At 43.0% G+C, this 20,807-nt stretch overlaps 2 protein-coding genes across 26 annotated transcripts in view; both read right to left on the bottom strand.

The window, feature by feature from the left end:
• clasp2 (cytoplasmic linker associated protein 2) overlaps window positions 1-4,010 on the bottom strand; it is a 56,666-nt gene extending 52,656 nt beyond the window's left edge. For all 24 annotated transcript variants that reach the window (XM_068728650.1, XM_068728651.1, XM_068728654.1 and 21 more), the window contains exon 1: window positions 3,107-4,010. In XM_068728650.1, the coding sequence (XP_068584751.1) occupies window positions 3,107-3,304 (198 nt within the window). In that variant the 5' untranslated portion in view covers window positions 3,305-4,010. The remainder of the gene's footprint in view (window positions 1-3,106) is intronic.
• A 2,517-nt stretch (window positions 4,011-6,527) lies between these two features.
• Window positions 6,528-20,807, bottom strand: fbxl2 (F-box and leucine-rich repeat protein 2). Of its 2 annotated transcripts, none has more exons than XM_068728678.1 (14): window positions 20,266-20,807; window positions 15,388-15,449; window positions 12,038-12,092; window positions 11,195-11,269; window positions 10,737-10,831; window positions 9,997-10,161; window positions 9,522-9,648; window positions 8,651-8,725; window positions 8,411-8,541; window positions 8,036-8,096; window positions 7,877-7,921; window positions 7,455-7,511; window positions 7,115-7,327; window positions 6,528-6,692 (listed from the first exon to the last, which is right to left on the bottom strand). In XM_068728678.1, exons 1-14 carry the CDS (start codon window positions 20,293-20,295, stop codon window positions 6,585-6,587), a joined length of 1,299 nt encoding a protein of 432 aa, XP_068584779.1. In that variant the 5' UTR covers window positions 20,296-20,807; the 3' UTR covers window positions 6,528-6,584. The 2 variants fall into 2 exon arrangements, with proteins under 2 accessions (XP_068584779.1, XP_068584780.1); XM_068728679.1 differs by having other exon boundaries at window positions 8,411-8,538.

Below are 20,807 nucleotides of genomic sequence, written 5' to 3'. Positions count from 1 at the left end.
GGAGACTCGTGCGTTTGGGGGCTTAGGCTGCTAAGTCACATACCACTTACAGGTTTTATTCTGCATTCTAGAAGAGCTTTAAGTGATTTAAAGGGTCCAAGGCTCAGACTGCAACATGTGGGAGCCGACACAATGTGCAAAGATGGAGCCTAGTGCTGAAACAATTACACCATTAAGCTACCAATCCCCAATAAATTAGTCAACAACAATTTAAGTTATTTGGCAAGAAAAAGAAAAACCAGGCAAATCTTGGTCCCAGGTTCTCAAATGTGAGGATTTGATGCTTTTCTCTCTTTTAGATGATTGTAAATTGAATATTTAATGTAATTTCAGGATCTGCGATGTTTCACTACTTTATGACATTTACTACACTGAACGATTAATATTATAACAACACTATCAACAGAAAAGCTGCAGCTTTAATAGATCCACTAGGTGCTCAAAAATAACATTTGTTTTGTGTGCTGCAGAATTACATTAGCCTTTTTATATTGTCATATTGGCCCAGTTACATTTAAATGATGACAGGATTTCCCATATCCCACAGCTCTGCCCAACATTACTGAGGATGAGGGCGAGAGAATGGGAAAGACAAATCATAACTTAATTTCCTGTATTTGAGATATTTGACCAAACTTCAATAAGCACCTGGAGCTCTTCTCCTCACCACTGATAACGTGTATCTACTCATAACAAAGCACCCAAAAATGTCTTAAAGCAGTTCTCTTAACTGGAAGGTTTCTACTATGAAGCACCTGTAGGAAGAGTTTACAGGAACGGCAGGTTAAGAGAAATATAAAAACGTATTGATGCTGCAGTGGATACATTTAACTGATAAATGCTGACTGTAGAGAGTTTGCATTGTGATACATATTGCATCATGGTTTGCATGTAAAAATAATAAAGCATATGACACAAAATCAGAGTGTCTGGTCGGAGCAGCCTGGTAGTATCAGTATCCCTCGATCAGTACAGTCATCTGGCTGCGCTGCCCAGAGATGCAGCATGCAATATTAATGCCCTCTGTTTTCATCTCTGGGAGGATGCGGGAGAAAGGCATATGAGAGGAATCTGTTCTACCCACTGAGCAAAGAAAGAAGAAGGTGATGCTGACTAATTGTAAAAAAATTAAAAAAATAAACAGACATGGACACAAGGGTGAAATGTGGAGACGAAGAGGGCCATGGAGCAAGAGGAAATGCAGTATTTTATCCATTCCTAGAAGAGGAACTTCGTTGTGCGATAGTTGCCTTTTTCCGAACATTTAAAGTATTTATGAGCCCAGACTTGTGTTTTCCACTCACCTACCCTTACACCCTTTATTCCTCCCGTTCTGGATTCCCCCTCTTTTTCATCGTCTCTCCATTCATTCATTCATCCCCCTCTCTCTCCCCCCTCTGTCTGTGCTGACTCAGCATCTTGTTCACAGCTAATTTTTGCCTGACAGGCAGCCACTCAGCATCACTAAAAGCCTGCTGAATGAAGGCCTCGGGGTGGGGGGTGGGTCACATCTCACCCACTCATCACCGCCAGACACTGAGCTCATGTTACTGTATGTGTCGTCCACATGAAGGAACAAATCTGAACAAAGGGACACGTTAACTTGTTACAGATGGAGATGGAATTCATGGAGGTAGATTCAATGGTTCACCTATTCACATCAAACATGGTGGGTCTGCTCAGTCATTTGAAAGGATGCAGGAAAACTGCATCATGTAACAACATTCATCTTCAATTGATCTTTATGTCTTTTTACGGTCATCTCATACAATCACTTAAAACACACTACTAGAACGTTACTGTTGTTATGAGGAGGCTAGATGCAAAACCAGAGAATCATGGGAGTGTGGAATCTGTAATTATTCAGAAATTGGAGGACGCGTATAGGGAACTTGTTGAAAGCTAAACCTAATGATTTAAGTCTTTATTTGTCAATGACAGAAAACAAATGCTCAATAAAGTTGGATTGGTGCTTGAAGTACAGTAGGCAACCAAAATAGCAGTATTGGCACGTCTTTATCTACCTCTCAATCTACCTCTCAGTGTAAATGGAAATTAGTTTACAAAGTTGTATTAAAAAGATTATGACAACAAAAATGACAACCAAGTCAAATGAACATTTGAGACTAAGAGAGGATGCTTTTCTTTAAGCTGAATGTACTATTCCCACACTCTCACAGTCTTGCTGAGTCCTGCACATCAGTGCAGACAATTTCAATCAGTTCAGAGCGGGCTTCAAATTTCAGCCCGCCTTGAAAATGATTGCAGACCGTTTTGTCTCGCTGTCTGGATCAAGGTGATACCGTGGCAAAAAATGTCCCATTCCAACGTATCTGAGATATGACAGAGAGTGCCGACAATGCCTCCACACACACACACACACACACACACACACACACACACACACACACACACAACAGGAGAGAGAATGGAGAGAAAAATGCGAAAAGCGATAAAGAGAGACGGAGAGAGTGTCTGTATGTGTGACAGAGGGAGAGAGAAAGAGAGAGCGAGGGATGGAGAGAAAGCATCGGGTACAACAATGAGTCTGCTAACCCCTCCCCCATCCCATCCAGCGCTACAGTGGTCCACAATGGGTCCCCCTCCACACAGACGCACAGTCTCAGCCAATCAAACAATATGAACTCTAACAACCCAAAGGAATGCCCTGCAAAAGTCCTACTCTGTCACTGGGAGGACATTTAAATGTCTGCCTCGTGTGATCCAGGAATAGACGACGAGAAACACATAAGCTTAAGCTTTTTCTAGGTTTGGTAAGATGATGTGCTGCACATAAAAACGATAATTAAACTGTGCATCTTCTGACTTGGCTTAGTCAGATAAGAAAAGGGGGTACCAGTTGGTCCTCTTCAGACCACTGAGGTGATGACAGCTCATTTGAAAGGCCATTTCTCTGCTAAAGTTCATCGCATTGAAACCAACCTCTTGGCAAGTATCATAACATTCCCGTTACTCCCCTCTCTCTCTCTTCCAGCTGACCGGGTAAACTGGAGGAACAATAATTCATGAAACAGCCCGAGAGGATGACTGCTGCAGTGACACTGTGATACCCTCGTGTGATGACTGGCCAAGCTCTCTCCCTCACCTTGAAATTGCTGGAGTTCACCCATCCCGTCAGTTCGTCTATGGTCTTATCCAGCCGGGGTTTGTCCTGCTCCACGTCCGGGGAGCGGTTCGGGTCGTTGAGGAAGTCAACGAGGTCCTGGCCCACCTGCAACCTACGGGTGACATCTTTCTGCAGCACCTGCTGGTAAAAATAGTCCATGTTGTCATGATCCTCCATCGGGCACTCAGTGCCGTGTGGCCAGCCACTGGAGCCAGCCGAAGACGAGAGACAGCGGTCGGGGAGACGATGCTAGCTGAAGGTCCGTGGAGGGGCAAAGAGACTGTGTGTCTGACTGATGTTTGATCATCAACATGCAATCCCTTATAGAAAAACACTGGTTACTGTAACGCACAAATCACCCCACTGCTCAAATGTAGACTCCACTTTGTACGACAAAGACGTAGCTCGCTAGCTTCCTTATTATACAATGTTAGCTCCGAGGGTTGAATTAAAACTTCGAGAAAGTTCAGGAAACGTGGATTTTTGGTGAACCCGAGCAGGTTCCTTCAGCGTATCAACATCAAAACAAGCCAGCAACCCTTGGTTGGCTAATTGTTATGCTAACAAAAATAGCACCTAGCTAGTTAGCACAGCGACCCAAACAAGGATGAACTGCCTCCCATCAGTTAGCTCAGCTAGCTAACGTTAGTTTCCCGCAGGCCTAGCGCCTGGCTCCACTTCGTTCTTCTTATTCCATGACCACTAGAAAGTCTGCTGGTCTTTCTCAGCTGTCGACTCCTTAAAGCGGTAAAAGTTGCACCAAACTTCCACAATAAGGGCTCAGCTCCAGTCCCGCGCTAACTGGTTTCACTTTAATCCAGTAAATAATCGCGGCTACCGCTAAACCCGTTTGAGAGGCGCTGAAAGCTTGCGCGCTGCCGGTGACTGCAATCCACCAGGAGGAGCAACCGATCAACGATCAGGCCGAGGGGTCCTCGGGCACCGCACAGCTAGCCAGCATAATGCCTGATGTAAAATTACAAATTATCAGATGTACTGTGTGGACCTCACTTGTGCTTAAATAAAGACATACATACAATAATTAAGTAAAAACATGAAGTATGTGTTCATCCCTTCTGGCTAGATAACGTATGTTTTTCTGTAAAAGAGTCATGAATCAAACAAACCGCACTCTTTATGTGGGCGTGTCCGCCGTCTACACGGCTCTTGGTTGACATCTAGCGGTTTAACTATGGTGTGGCCTGTTCGGTTTGCCGCAGTTTAATTCATTACTCTTCAGGTAGTAGGACACAAAATCTTACACTGGAGAGACAAAGCACATTTACTATTAGTCACTTTATTTATTCATTTGTTTATTTTTTTTCTCATTATTTCTTTATTTTCTTAAACATAAAACTGTTATAACAGCTGTCAAAGAGAGGGCATTAGTATCACAGCCAGTCAAGTCAGCTATGTATCCATCTGAGTCTTTCTTCATCTTTCCATCTGCTCTCATCGTTTCAGTCCTGTCCATTGTCCTGCCAATCTCCCCGGTCTTTGAGCACTTGGCACTACACAACATTTGCCAGTCTCTTGTTTAGCGCGGAAATGTGAGCTGCTTCTGTTTGTTGTATTTTCAGTGCTTTGAGTAGTAATATTTCATGCCCAATACATGTGTTACTCTGCATGGCAGGACATCCTGTTGATCAGAGGGAGTGTCTGTACAGTGAAATAAACTGTTGGCTCTGGGGCTTTTCAGTCACTGTATTCTTGTTGTCACATGTGTTTTGTAGAATTGAATGAGTGGGAATTTGTCGCTGATCAATCTAATAGATTAGACTGGCCTACCAGATCAATGTTAAATGCTATTTCTAAATCATTTCATGTTTCATCTCATGTGCTGCTTTATTAAGCGAGTGGAGTATTGAATACAGACAATTATTTATATCCTACATCATCAGTAAATTGCCAATTGCACAAAACTTCACTGAATTATCTTTCAAATACATACATTTATCTGATTGTCAAAAAAGTTGAAGTGCCTTTGCTCACATTCTCAAAACTATTATCTCAGCTTTAGGGCAAATTCCCATTTCAATTTGAAGCAAGGTTGCACCAACATTATCCCTGATTGATATCCAAATACACACAGCAATAAATTTGAATAATGGACTTCACAGTCCAGATAAAACAGTGGGGACACCACAGTTGTATCAGTGTTACTAAACTCACTCTGAATAGTAGGGAGACTGGAAACCTACTGATGTAAACAAGCTTGTCTGTGGTGCTAACCTAATCCAGGATGTAAACAAATGCTTAAGTGGTCAAATAGGAGCTAGTGCACAGGGCTACTGACAGGATTGGATCAGGGCCAACATAAACACGTAGAACACAGGAGAGGCCACTCATCCCAGCAGCATATAGAGTCCACGTAACACTATTAGACGCTGAGGGTCAGAATCATAGGTCCTTATTCTGTCATTAACAACAACAACAACAGTTGCTTCTTTTCCACTTCAAAAACAATGACAAACATATATCCCTCTCTGGATAGACAGGCATGGACAATTACAATAAGCACTGAAAAAACAGAAAAAGAAAAAGAAAAAAATTTCCCTCAAATTTTGAGTGAATTGCCAGAAGTGTTATTCTTTTTTTTTTCCATTGCAAAACATTCTCTGTACAAACATAATCTAAATCTCAAAAAAAGTTTATCAGATGCACAAATATGTCACGTGTCCCATTCTGTACTTCCTGTTTTTTTCTTCTTCTCTCTTCCACACTGGAGAGTTGAGCTGGCTGTTCCAAAGCTTCACTGAAGATCACCATTTCCCACAAGCCAGCTCTCCTCTCCCTCCGTGCTGCGTGTTTATTGGTCAAAGCAGAATGAATCACAAGATGGTCACATAGAGGTGTCATGTGATTGGTTGAGATGATACTCCACAGAGAGCAAACTGTTGTCCAAGTTGACAACATTGTCATTTTTTTTCTTTTAGTTTGAACATGATGCATTGTAGTTCCACTGTTCAGACCACCCATACCCCCCCATCTCCAGCTATCCTCTTCACCCACAGGTGGGCGGGTCAGGGGTGTGAGGAGTAGGATGGAGTTGAGAACCTGTTTCTGTCTTTACAGAGAAAGAGAGAGAAAGAGAAAGAGAAAGAAAGAGAGAGAGAGAGAGAAAGAGAGAGAAAGAGAGAGAGAGAGAGAGAGAGAGAGAGAGAGAGAGAGCGAGAGAGAGAGAGAGAGTCCATCCATGTCGTTTCCACCCGCCCCTCCACACCCAAACCCGGGGCTGCTGCATCCTTATCGGTGAGCAAGAGGAGAGAGGAGGGGCGGGTCAACTGATCAGGGGCGATCAGTCTATGTATTGATCAGTGATCAGGAGCAGTGAGTGGGTCCAGCCCCTCCTCACCCCTACACCTACCCCAGTCCCTCCCCCTCCCCCCAATCCCATCAGCCCATATCAGAGCAGCAGGACCTGTAGACAGAGGTGGCCCCCCCTGGCCCTCCACTGTCAGAGGATGATGCAGCAGCGGCACAGACGCTGGCCACCTCCATGTACAGAGGGAGGGGGTGTCACTGGGGCAAAGTAGGCGTGGACTTTTATCTCTGGGAGGTGGGCCTGTGTAGGGAGGAGGTGTGTTAATACAAGGGTATAAAGAGACCGAAAAGACACAGAAAAAAGCATATAACCAGGATTCTCTTCTGTGTCCAGTCAATTGTTTTTGGGAAATACACTTATTTGTGTACTTGGCGAGAGTTAGATGAGATAATCAATAACACATTTTCATACGGTATGTGAGAGTGGTTTCGATCTCCTCATCTAATTTACTGCAAGAAAGCAAATAAGTGTATTTCCCAAAATGTCGAAAGGTTTCTTTCAATCAAGTATAAACTACAATGTATGATTTTAGATCAAATAAAGTAGAGAAGAACTGAGCGGAGACATGATTTTAACAACAAACTTATCCAATCCCCGACAAGAGCAGATTCTATGTGATCAAAACAGTGTTTTTACCCCCTCCCCCCATGATTTCCACTGACCCGGATGCGCTTGATGCCAGCCCTGGTGACTTGCTGACAGTCGTAGAGCTCGATGCGCTCCAGACGATGGCAGCTCTTCAGGTGCTCCAGTGTCACATCAGTGATGAGGGGGCAGTTGTCCAGCTCCACCACGGTGAGGCGCTCTTGGCCACAGGTGCTGCTGCTCAGAGCTCTGATGCCATCGTCCGTGATCAGCTCGCAGTGGGACAGGGACTGTCCGGGACAGAGCAAACCGGGTAGAAGACAAACGGACAGATGGATTAAAGCTCCATATACGTATGCACACACAGGATGAGGCAGAGCCTGGCACAAAATCAGAACTGCAGGTGTAAATGTTTACCAGTGCTTGCAGGCGAGGGCAGTGGATAGACAGCTGAACCAGAGTGTTATCCGTCACCTGAGGAGAGGACAAGCTTGATTAACGAACTGTTCTCACATGTCTCAAGACAGTTAATTCACCGTTTGTGGAAGCATGTTTGTGTCTGGTTTTGTATCCGGTTAAAACTTTTTCTCCCATGTCCCTCCTTTTCTGTCTCCCTCTCTGCTTTTTGTCAAAAACAATTTAAATATTAAACCATGGGACTGCTTACTCTCTCTGTTGGCCGGAGACAAACCCTGCCATGCACACAATCACCTGCGTCTTTTTAATCTAATCTCTACCCAGACAAATCAATGAAAGCCACGAATAATACCAGATTCAACATAGATAAATACCATGAGCACGATGGTGGGAATAAATGAGGAAACAACAAATTGTCTTACCAAAATACATTCTTCTAAGTCCATTTTTTCAAGCTCATGACAATTCTGTGAAGCAAAGCAAAAATCATCAACTGAACTCAGAAATATCGAGGTGAAATGGGTGACCCAAGAAAAGCTTCACGGGCAAGAAGACAGGACAAAGAGCAAAATGAAACCCACCCTGGCCAGCACAGTGAACCCGGCATCTGTAACATGGGAGCAACGTGCAGCTTCAAGGATCCTGAGAACACACAGACGCACAAAAACACAACGTGTGAAGGCAACTCTGAGGGTATGTTTTAGCGTGGTGAGATCTTAGACCTCGTCAGATCGTAATCCTGTCTGTTTAATACTTTTTTTTTTTTTCCAAGCTTTGGGGTTGCCCTAAAGTGACTGCTCTGATGCACCCGTCTCTCAAGACTTTTTTATGTTTACGAGCATGTGGAAGGACAACACTGATGAAAACTTTGTTTGTTCTGTGGATTCTGGCATTTTCAGGCAGCTAAAATTGTGAAATACTTGTGAAGGACAGTGGGACAAGTGTGTTTTTCTCACTTGAGTCTGGGACAGTTGAGTCCCATTGCAGTAAGGGAGGCATCAGTGATGTTACTGCAGCCAGACACACAAAGGATCTGTAGCTTGTGGCATCCTCGGCACAGACTGACCAGGCCATCATCAGTTATCTGCTGGAGGCAACAAAACAAATTACAAAAACATGGAGGCTAACGGAGACATCCGTCATGCATTCTCATCAGTTTGCCCCCCCCCCATTTCACAACCAAATGTTTTACTTACTGTGCAAGACTGCATATTGATGGTGGTGAGTTCTGGGCAGTGTTTCTGGAGGTGCTTCAATGCTCCATCTTCCAGCTGGGTTAAGATTAAAAGAATGCGCAGTATTGTTAACTACACACCTGGATCAATCCTTTATATGTGTGTGCAAGTTTTTGTGTGTTGATGGGAGAAAGCTTTCCTCAATTACATCCTCTTTTTCCAATGAGTTAAATCAATTCACGTGTGACTGTCCTCTCTGAGTCCTAAAAAAATGATTCATGGAGGTTTCATGGTATTTTTCCAGGCAAGAAATAGAGACCAGACTTTGGTTACAACAACTGAGCACACTGCCTTAAGAAAACACTGGCCCTACTGAGGCAGCAGAAAAAGAAAATGCCAGCCTGACACAAACCACTACATCAACAAAGACCAACCAATACGATTATGTAAAACAAAATCCCAAATTCCATGGGATGGAAAATGTACTGTGTTGGGAACAGTAAGTAGGGAAAAGGGAAAAGTTCTCTTCAGTCTGGCTTGCTTCAATATTTCCGCAGTGGGAAAGATTTGGGTTTTATCTTAAATAATATGGGAACACATACAGATTAGTTTTGAGTTTTCTGTATAGTTTAACCATTTGTTTTTAGCATGGTGCATAGGAGCTATCTTTACCACCAGAGGACACTGTTTATAGTAAACTGTAGTGAACAGTGTCCTCTAGCAGCAGGTAGGACAACATATTGTTTTGTCTTCTATGATATTTGGGAAACATAAAACTTTAGTAAGTATTGCATTTAAAAAAAAATGTGTTTCAACGTGGTATAAAAGGACTCTGGAAACATTCCAATAAAGAAAGCCTAAAATGCCAACTGAAATAAAAAATAAATTGTACCTGTGTGCAGCCTCTGAGGAAGAGAGCTCGTAAACCAGTGCAGCCTCTAGCCAGAGCCTCAATGCCATCACGTGTGATCTGGTCACACCATGACAGGTTCAACATCTCCAGCATTCTGCAGCCATCACTGAAGATAGAATCACACAGCACATGTGAACCACATGAAGATATGGCTTCAATGGCATGTTGGACAATCTATTTTGTCTTTTCTCCATGTGTAGTGTATATTTGTATCTGTATATTGTCACTTGTTATGTTTCTGTTAGTGTTACCTGCCCAGAGACTCTGGATGTTAACTAGCATTTTTTGCTAACTCAGACATGTTTACATCTTGTATTTTATACTGATGTTACCATCATTATTACATATTGTGTGTGTGAGGGCTTAAGGAGGAATTGAGAACAAATGTCTTCATGGAATAATAAGGGTTATGTTATATTGGTGTGGGTAACAATACAAAGTCTGTAGGTGCTACCTGAGGGCCTTGAGGGAGTGGTTGCTGATGGACACACAGGAGGTGAGATCCAGCTGTTTGAGTTTGTAGCAAAACTTGCTGAGGCTGAGACAGGTGCTGTCTGTGATCTTGGTGCAGCCGTTCAGGTTCAACACTTCGATGTTTCTGCAGTTCTGAGCAAATGTCCTGGGAAACAGTAGAGAGGGAGGAAGGGAGTTACTGAAGAGTCGCTTCATTGAATAAATAAGACGTAAGATGCTCGGAGTTGCTCAGGAGCTAATTAACAGAGTCATCTTCAGGCCCTTGGGAGGTTGTTGTACCGCTACTGCAGCTTTCCTTTTTTTACGAAAGACTTACTCTCCAAAGAACAGCTTGTACTTCTTTAAATCAGTTATAGAGGTTATGGATACCTTCAAGAGAAACCATGTAAATTAACAGATCAAGAGGTACAACAGTTTCATGTTAAAAAAGACACCCCTATTGTTCTTTTGTTTTTCGTGTGTGTGTGTGTGTGTGTGTGTGTGTGTGTGTGTGTGTGTGTGTGTGTGTGTGTGTGTACACAGTAAAGTGAGATAAAATGGAGTCCCTTGAGACTGAAGAGGCCCAAACTGCTTAAATGTTGAATAATTCCACATGAACATAATCACTTTAAATGAAAGCAGCGAGTAATCAAACCAACAAGAGATGAACGTTTTGTAAAAGTCAAAGCAGGGGCACACTTATTGTATGCGTGCATGTCAGAGTGACAATGACAATCTCACTTCATGGAGGCATCTCCCACGCTCAGGCAGCCCCTGAGGCTCAGCTGCCTCAGGAAGCCTCCGCAACGCTTGGAAATGTTCTCCACCACGCGCCCCTAAGAGACACAGTGAGAAAGAGAGAGGGAGAGAGATGGACAGATAGATGGGAAGAGAGGAAGAGAGTGATATGACTTGGGCCACAGGACAGAGGATCAGCTGCGACGTCACAGTCGGCACCAAACCCTAACGACCCAGCGTTAAGCCTTGTGCTGGATAATACTACACAACACACACACGCACGCACGCACGCACGCACGCACGCACGCACGCACACACGCACACACGCACACACGCACACACACACACACACACACACACACACACACACACACACACACACACACACAGACAAGCACACACATACACTCAAAATACTGTCAATGCTTCCTCCTGTTCTCTTTAAAACACGCACCCCTCACCTCTATGTCTGTCTGGAAGTTGAACAAGTCAATCTTCTGCCAGTTACTGCCGTCCAGGGCCAGGACATTCCACGCCTGAGAGGGTGACAGACAGGTTGTTGACAGAGACGGACTTGTTGGTCAGACAGAGGTGAACGGTGACTTTGATATAATATGCGGGAGAAATTAATGAACTCTGTTTCATATCCACGAAGCAGGTGCCAAAGCTGCTGTTTTCACTTCTTACATCCATCTATAGCCGCTTTAAAGTTACGATTGGCTACTATTCTCTGTTCTATATCATTGTTTAGGGCACTTAAAGACGTCATGATGGGGTGTAGGAAATTATAATGGGTATTTTTCACTGTTGTGTGATACTTCATAGTCATCAATTGATCGATTAATCAAGAAAATAGTCTGCTGACTGATTATAACAATGATGGGAAATTTAGATACACTGAACACATGCATGAAGCTCAGCAGACCACACATAAACTATAAGATTAAACATGTGTATTTACAGAGAAATAACACTTTCCTAATAGAAACACAGAGTTGTTGTACGAGAAGCAGCCACCACAGCTCTGCATTCACAGTGCATGTGCCAAGCCGTTGTTATTATTCACAGATAGTTCATTCATAAATGGCTTTCAGCTGCGGTGTACTTTGGCTAAATAGCGGTCCACTTACACTTAACCAGCAGATGGCACAATATTATAGATGTTTCAAGAGAATCCAATAATGGTAAACCGGTTTTAATTCAACCATACCATAGTTTAGAATGACATTAAACCATTCTTTTAAACCAATGAGTGTGTTAGTCCACAGTGGGTGGTTTGGAAGTGTAGAGAGGGAAGAGCTTACCTTGGAAACTTGGGCACACCTACAGAGTGTAACCACATCTAGATAGGAGAATATTCTAGAAATAGACACACACAAAAAAAAAAAGAGCATGAGTTAGTCACAATCGCTCTCAGATAAAGAGCTCACTTTGTATTTGACTATCTTTCCTTTTGTGTGATTTAAGATGTGTGTGTGTGTGTGTGCGTGTGTGTGTGTGTGTGTGTGTGTGTGTGTGTGTGTGTGTGTTTGAACTGTAGAAAGCATGTGTGTGTGTGTGTGTGTGTGTGTGTGTGTGTGTGTGTGTGTGTGTGTGTGTGTGTGTGTTTGAACTGTAGAAAGCATGTGCGTGTGTGTGTGTGTGTGTGTGTGTGTGTGTGTGTGTGTGTGTGTGTGTTTGAACTGTAGAAAGCAGAAAAAAATCCCCCTATGGTGTTTGGTTGGAAGCAAGAGAGCCCCACAGACAGGCAGTGTTTGAGCTGTGGGGCAGTCCGCCACAAAGGGCTGCATGCAGCCGGCTACTGGGTCAGCTCAATCCATTAATCTGCCAATGAGTAATCTCTGGCACTCAGACAGGCAAGGCCACAGACAGCATGGGACAGACAGACAAACGCACATACATACGTACAGAAGGACGGACGTACATGAAACCAAACATGTATACCTCATCTGAGTTCCCAGTGATTGAATGGTTACTGCTCATAGAGGTGCCTTAAAGGGCCAATCTATAGAAAATGTGAGGTATTCAGAGAATTGTCATGGTGCCAAAGCTTTGAGTGCAGCTGGGGTCTGAATGTCCTTTTAACCCTAGGAAACAGGAGCTGGCCATTGTTTCCTCCATATAGATGCGGACAAAGGCTGTGTGTTTTGATGTGCGTTGGGCCAGGGCATGTTGGGACATGTCTGTATAATCTATACCGGAGTCTTGTATCAGGGGGTACATGCACACAATCGACAAAGCAATGCAAAGACACACACACACACTCACACGCACAGTACTTGGAGTGATTGCAGGACACCAGAGAAGCTGACCAATCAAGCAGACCCTTATCGATCTCCCTTCTAATAACTGGTTAATGGCTGTGTGACGCTGATCATTGACCGACCGACTGTTTTAATCAAACACAATCTGCCTTTCCATTATGTGCGCGCGAGTGAGGCCTTTTACCGACCACAGAAGAATTTTGTTAATCACACTCAGAGGAAAGCCAGTCAGATTTGTGAGACCTGTTAACCCTATTTGACATTTGCGCTTGATAATAAAAGCATAACGGTTGAGAAGAGCCCTGATGTTTTGATAGAGACAGACTATTGAATACAGATGGACTATATAGCTGTATCACTCAGTTTTTCACAACAGGTAATATAATAGAGCAAATTCAGACGTCCCACGTATGTTTTTTACTTTACGTAACACAATAAAACCCTGATGTTGCCTCTGAACACAGACAAGAACTGAAAATATGGATGTTAGCTTTAATTGCTTTGTCAAATCCTGCCTTTTTTTCTGACATGGTACATAATGAGATTTTAATGGAGCATAGTCCCATTTGTAGGCAAAATGTACACCTGGCCTTTCAAGCATGGCAAGATAAGAGTCAAGCCTTCGCCGTGGTTGCCTGAGTAACTACAATCGCACATGAATTTGTGTGTTGGTGGGAGGTGCTGACTCAGGGCTCCTGGGTAAGAGGACCCTGAACCCCTCGGAGCTCTCCGAGGCTCGTCTGCCAGACACGGCTCTTCTATATCGTGGCACAGTTTTCACAATTTATATCTTATATCCATGCCGCATGGCCTAGATAACAGCTGTTTACAATGCACCGCCTGAAAGGCAGACAAACGCGGAAACAAGCCAGGTACCCGGGCTCGCCCACGAGTGATACATTAAACATAAACAGTAACGCTAATGAGAGGGCTAATTAAACAAATTAAAAGACTAATTAACAATTATACCTCTGGCAACGTACTTGCTACTACATACGACGTGGGTCATCTACTCCAGACCTTTTTCTGGCTGGTGACCGTGACAATGTAACAGCGTCTGCTTGCACCTTCTCTTCTCAGGTTACTTTACAAAAATTGATCAGTAGCTATTTTGATAATCTAATAATCCTTTAAATCATGTTTCAAGTAAATGTAACAGCTTCTTCCTGCTTCTCAAATGTGAAGATTTGATGCTTGTCTTTGTCATATCTACATATCTTTGGGTTTTGGAAGAATAACACAAGCAACGTGCATTCCTGACATTTGACTACAGTTCATTTTTATTGACAAAATGATTAACTCGTTAATTAATGGTAGCAAAAATAATTGTAAGATGTAGCCCTGTGTTAATGCCTGGAGAGGTAAAAGGGTCCAGCATTTCTAAAGAGAAATAATAATGTTCTACTACTACTTGAGAAGGAGAACATTATTTTTCTTCTTTCCTGTCCCATTAATCATCTGACGACCACTTAGATTTATCTTGCCACACGTTGAACCAATCTCCAGGCTGGGAACCTCTGATTTACTCTGTACTCCTAATATGTAATTATAAGAGTGGTGTGAACTAGTTTCCCATATGTGATTTTTGTGTTTAAAATGTCTTTACAGAGATGTCTAGTTGCATTATACAAATGAAGCAGGGACAGATAAAGTCTCTTCTTCTTGTGAAACATGGTGACTAGGCATAAGAAAATTATAAATGCAAAAACAAATGGCTCCAGTCAACCCACTTTCCATGGTTTAAAAACAAGATTAACCACCATAACAATGCGTCTTCCTCACATCTGATGTTGTGTAAGTGTCTCGACATGACACCCGTGGCAGTAGATCATGTGTTGCAGCCAGCAAGTGCATGTGAATGTGTGTTTCTCTGCCCACCAGTGAAAGCAGTGCTGGTGGTAATGGGTGTACTGGTAGTCTCTGTGGAGCCCAGCTGGGGCAGCAGTAGAGCACAGCACTGCGGAATTCCCCACCAGCTAAGACAAGCTATTTATAGCACGCATACACAGACGTACAGTTTGCACACACATATATAAATCAGTTTGGAGGATGGACACGTGTGAGAGCGTGTGTTATGTCAGATTTATGGGTCATGTGCAACTGCTGCTGTAGAATAATATTGGTCTGTAGGTCACATAGTTAACAAAACCTCATTTCAGACTAGTGACCAACATACATCATACAAACACACACACACACAGACACACAGACACACACACAGACACACAATTGTTCAGCTAATGAGTAACCCTGTCCTGAGCCCTTGTCCCAGGGTTTGTTGTGCGTGTGCTTCTGTGTGTGTGTGTGTGTGTGTGTGTGTGTGTGCGTGTGTGTGTGTGTGTGTGTGTGTGTGTGTATGGAGGGGTGAGGTTTGTTATTATTAATCTTACCTAAGAAGAAGCTCTTTGGGGAGCTTCTTGTTAATGGGCGCTTCATCGCTGTTTGAGAACACCTGCCAAGACACACAAGAGAAACAACAACAATGAGTGTGTGTGTGTGTGTGTGTGTGTGTGTGTGTGTGTGTGTGTGTGTGTGTGTGTGTGTGTGTGTGTGTGTGTGTGTGTGTTCCGTGTTTCAGGTGGTCGATGGCAATGATACAAAAAGGAGACAAGCTGTGTGTAAAATGGCTCAAAGACATCAAAACATAGAAAGCACATTATCAGATAACACTAGAGAAAATACATATCTGTACTTATACAACTCAGAATGTTCTGAAAGCATAAGTTCAAAGCTTCAGTAATATGAGGCTTCAGCAATCAGAGTTAGTCCAATTAAATTGGTATATTTCATAGTTAGTCTTCTCAGTATGAAATTCTACTAACCCTCCACTGCATCTCAACACGGAAGCACAGAGAGAGAATCGGTGCTGTAACAAATATTTTATCAGTTGCATTGAAAATGCTTTGCAAAGGCCTCTCTTCGTAGTCGATATGGACAAGAGGACCGATCACCCGATCACACTTTTAATGCACATGTGAGCATGTGAGTGTTGGTTTATGACAGACTTTTAAAAAAATGTGAACCTAATCTAATAATAAATTACAACCTTAAAACTTTCCAGCTACTAGTGAGAAATAAAGAGAATTACATCCTTAAGCGATGCTAATAAACAAGCCAGAGCTACCATTCGGCTTACAAAAGCTTATAATTCTGTTAGCCTGGTCAGCTTGTTGGCATGCTTATCTCAATTAGTCTAGTCGCTGGACGTCTGGCCATCTGCTGAGTGGGACACACTCACACACTCGCAGGTGATTCAAGTCAGACCTCTCTGTGTGAAGAACAGAGGCAGAACATTCCAGATCAGGTGGGCTGTATTCAGCCATGAATTTAAATTGCGTCAAACACCCACATTCGGTGTGCCTCTGCAGACACGCAGCCTTGCTGCTGATACACTTGTATCCTCAAAGACTCAGGAGCCGTATCTAATGAGGGGGGGGGGGGGGGTCCCTGCTGTTTCAGACACAAACACAAACACTGAGATGGTGAAACACACAAAAAGGGGGAGCCAGGGGAAGGCACGGGGGGAGCAAAGGTGGATTCTGACAATGTCTTGGCTCCAGCTATCTCCATGACAGACGCAAGCTCTCCTCGAAAGAGAAAGCACTAAAAGGAGAGAGAGAGAGGGAGGAAGGGGGGAGCAGGAGGAAGTGAGAGACAGCAGGCAAACAAAGAAATGCTGCTACAGGCAGGAACTTACAGTGAAAATATATGGACAAAAGTAATTATTAAAATCAGGGTGAACAGAGAGGACTGAGAGGGAGGGAGACAGTGAAGGAGGAAATGTGTCCAAAAGACAGTTAAGGCCCAGTTAAGGCCCAGTAAAAGATTAACAAAGCTGGTTTGATTGTTTACATCCATGCTCAGGTAACAGCACAGCAGACAAAGAGCTTTGAAACAGACCTGAACCTATTCTTTAACCATATCCAATAATAGCTCCAGGATACAGTTAAAACCTTTTCCATTATTGCTTCCCACATACCCATGTATTGAATAACACATTCTCACAATCTACCCATGAGGGTTCGGGCCAACTACTTAATGAAGGTTCAACAAAAATATCTGTATAAACGCTTCAGAATAAAGCCTTCACCACCATGATGTCACTCAGCTTCAGTTATACCTACAATCCGTATTAATTGAGTAATCTGAGAGTTAATTGTGCTCTACTGTGTGTGCTGAGTGGTAGGAAGAGACAAGGCCTTCAGTTCATTGACTCAGTGTCTCTCTAAAGCCAGAGGTGGCTTAGGATTTAGGACTAAATTTAGACTTAATTCCAAACCACCTCTGCAACACATCACTCACCTTTGACCTTTTCTTCCTTCTTCATCTGGCATGCTTTATAAACGACGGCATTGACAACCAACAGAGGCGAAATAATCTTTTCGTGATTTGGTTTAAATGTGCAAACTGAAACAAGTGTTACTGTATTTTTAGTTGCTAGATGTTGAAGTGCAGATAAAAAAATTCTGACATTTGAGACTATTGCTGAATCTTGCCATTTTGGGCTACAAAATAGAACTGAAACACTCCTGTACACTGTCCTCTTCAATTGCAGTCAGAGATATTTAATGATAACAACATTTCAGACATATTTTGGAAATAACCTGATTAACTGAAACATTGTTTTTATTAAATATCTTTGAGGGGAAGTGAAGGGGACGCTGTGCTGGAGTCTTTTTGTTCTATATTGTTGACTTAATGTCTCCTACACACCTGTTGACCTAAAAGGTGAGCACAAGTTCAGCTCTTTTCATATCCGCTGCCACGAATGATACTATAATAATCATACTCAGCATAATTCTCGAGAGCTTGTCAAAAATCTTGAATCTCAAAAAGACACTTGACTATCGAATGAGAAAAGAAAAAGCAGCTAATTCTCACATTTGTGAACCACAAAAACTAATTGAAAATTGACTTAAAACAACTAACCAATTATAAAATAGTCGATTAAATTTGATTCGTTTGATGAATCGTCTGATAATTAAAAAGTGGTGTGTAGCCCAAACCCCGATGGAGAAGTTGCCAGGTGGAATGGCATGAACGCAGTATTTGGTGTGTGTGATCTCAGCCACAGTTTTGACATTGACATTATTAGCGAGGTTCATCTCTGGAACGCGCGCTTCATTAAAAGTTATCACCTCAGCATTCTGGGGCCTTCGCTCCCTGTGCCAGCAGAGCCGCATTCCCAAGCAGAGAGTTTCACTCTGCAGTCGTACTCCTTTTCCTAGACAGTTTACAACCGGGTGGGTGTGAAAATCTGGTTTCTGAACTTGTACTGCAAGGCCAGAAATTGAACATGTAACCTGTATCTAATGTCTTCATTTTTGCTTTCATGTGACAACTCTAAACCCAAGCCATGCAGTGACTACAAATGGGCTTGTTCCAGATGTGCGTTATAAAGCGTCATCTCAGGTGTGAGGCTATTAGTCCACCCTCCCTATAGGCTACTCTGTTACCCCCTTCTGACACACACAGACACACCAGCTGGTTTCCCACCACACACTTGGTTGTCATCTGCGTCTAAGAAGCTTACAGCTCTGTTGAGAAATCCACTGATATGGCAACACACACACACACACACACACACACACACACACACACACATCAGCACCACAACCACCACCACCTTCTGCTCAAGTCAAACCCAAAAAGCATCTGAACAACGTGAGAATCATATTTCAGCTAAGGAAGGCTCACAGTTTAAGAGGACCCATCACCAGTTGGACAGGAGCTGATTTAAAGTTTGTACAAAATTGAGACGCTGACACAGCGAAACATGGTTATTACCACAGGTTATAAGCATGAATTGAAGGCATGTGAGCTAAACTGCACTCCAAAGCAATCTGTAAAAAACAATCATGCAGTGGTGGAAAGTAAAGTAGGTTTACTCAGGAACTATACTTATTACAGTTTTGAGGTACATGTACTTCAGATTTGTATTTCACGCTACGTTACGCTTTAACACCACGACATTTCAGAGTATAATATTGTACTTTATACTGCACTACAATAATTTAACAGCTGCAGTTTACTGGTCACTTTGAAAAGCAACGTTTTAAATACAAAGCATACAACCATTTTTAAAAATATGATGTATTGTTATGGATTAACCTACCTAGTAATAACAAGTATCTTATGTCGCAACCCGCTATAACATGAGACAATAATGTGTCAATAATAACAATAAGTAATGCTCTGCCTGCATTACGAGTTTATCTTTAGGTAAAATACACAAAACAAGTAAAATGCATGAATGCAGGACTTTTACTTGTAGAAGTGTTGCTGTTTTTTTTTATTACCGTGAGGTATTTTGAGGTAAAAGATCTGAATACTTCTTCCACCACTGCATCGAGCTCTAACCCACACAAAAGGGTGTTTACCACTCTCCAGCAAAATGGTCCTGGAAAGGTTGTGTGAGGACACATCGTCTAGCACAGCACTATGTATATATGTGTCTATATATATATATATATATATATATATATATATATATATATATATATATATATATATATATAGACACACATATATATATATATATATATATATATATGTGTCTATATATATATATATATATATATATATGTGTCTATATATATATATGTGTCTATATATATATATATATATATATATATATATATATACATACATACATACATACATACATACATACACACAATGATTTAATTGACTCTCTAACACTGAAGGACCATCTGTAGTGTCAGATAGACACACAAACCCTCCTGTGGCACCTGTCATTCACAGGTATCACAAAAGGTGTTACGGTGTTAGCTGACAAACCCGAGGGATGACTAATTGAATGCTGTTCACTGCTGTTATTTACAACACTACTCTCCATCTGCAGCCCCAGTGCCCCCCCCCCCCCAACCCTACACCACCACCCCCCCTCCTGTCACCTCAGGCGACAGAGCCTGCCAGCCTCGGCCCTGATATACTGACTCTCCTCAGCCACAGCCCTCCTGTCCCGCAGTCCTGAGCTCCATGTTGTCGCTGTCTCGCTGTCTACTGGCGCGACAGGACAATAACAGGATTTCGGATTACCCTTGACCAACAAAACGCCTCCTGACTGCATGTAAAATTAGGAGCACGGTCGACCACACACACACACACGTACACACACACACACACACACACACACACACACACACACACACACACACACACACTTTGCTTATACAACCCCCAGACTCCCACGTCTACTAGAAACAAACAGTTTAACCGCTGGTGGTCCACTCCCTCTGTCATACCTCGAACCGGCCCTTGGTGATACCGTTCATGTCTGCTGCGGCACGTCCCTGCTACAAAACCGCACTGACACCAGTCGAGTCGTTTTGACGAACGCCGTTATTGTTTTTGTTTTTTTGTCGCCGTTTTATTTTTTTTGTAGGAGCCGAGCTGGAGCTGGGTCCTCACACCCTCCTCCCCCCCAGCCGTCAGCGAGGCTCCCGTCTCCGGGTCAGTGAGGAGGTGTCGGCGGCGAGGGTGGTGTCGGTCCGAGGCGGCCTGTGGTAACGTCAACGGTCGTGTTGTCTCGGAGACCAACGGCTCCCCAGCCCGTCTCATCACAGGGCTACCAAAAATAACAATAATAACATGGACGGTCTGTCAAGTGACTTCACTTCCGCCTCTCCCTTCATCGCTCCAGCGCGAGTCAGCTGGCCCCCTAAATCCTCGAAGTTTGCAACAAACACACGGGAAACGCTGAATTAACGTCCGCTTTCATCCCTTACGGCTCACTCCCAGTCACCGAGCACTCGTGCGGCGGTTGACACGAACGTTTTCCCTCAAT

This window comes from Cebidichthys violaceus, unplaced genomic scaffold (assembly GCF_023349555.1).
Source record: "Cebidichthys violaceus isolate CVI_PGR_0920_01 unplaced genomic scaffold, fCebVio1.0.p SCAF_42, whole genome shotgun sequence".
Classification (NCBI taxonomy): domain Eukaryota; kingdom Metazoa; phylum Chordata; class Actinopteri; order Perciformes; family Stichaeidae; genus Cebidichthys; species Cebidichthys violaceus.
This window is presented reverse-complemented; position numbering and strand designations above follow the sequence as displayed.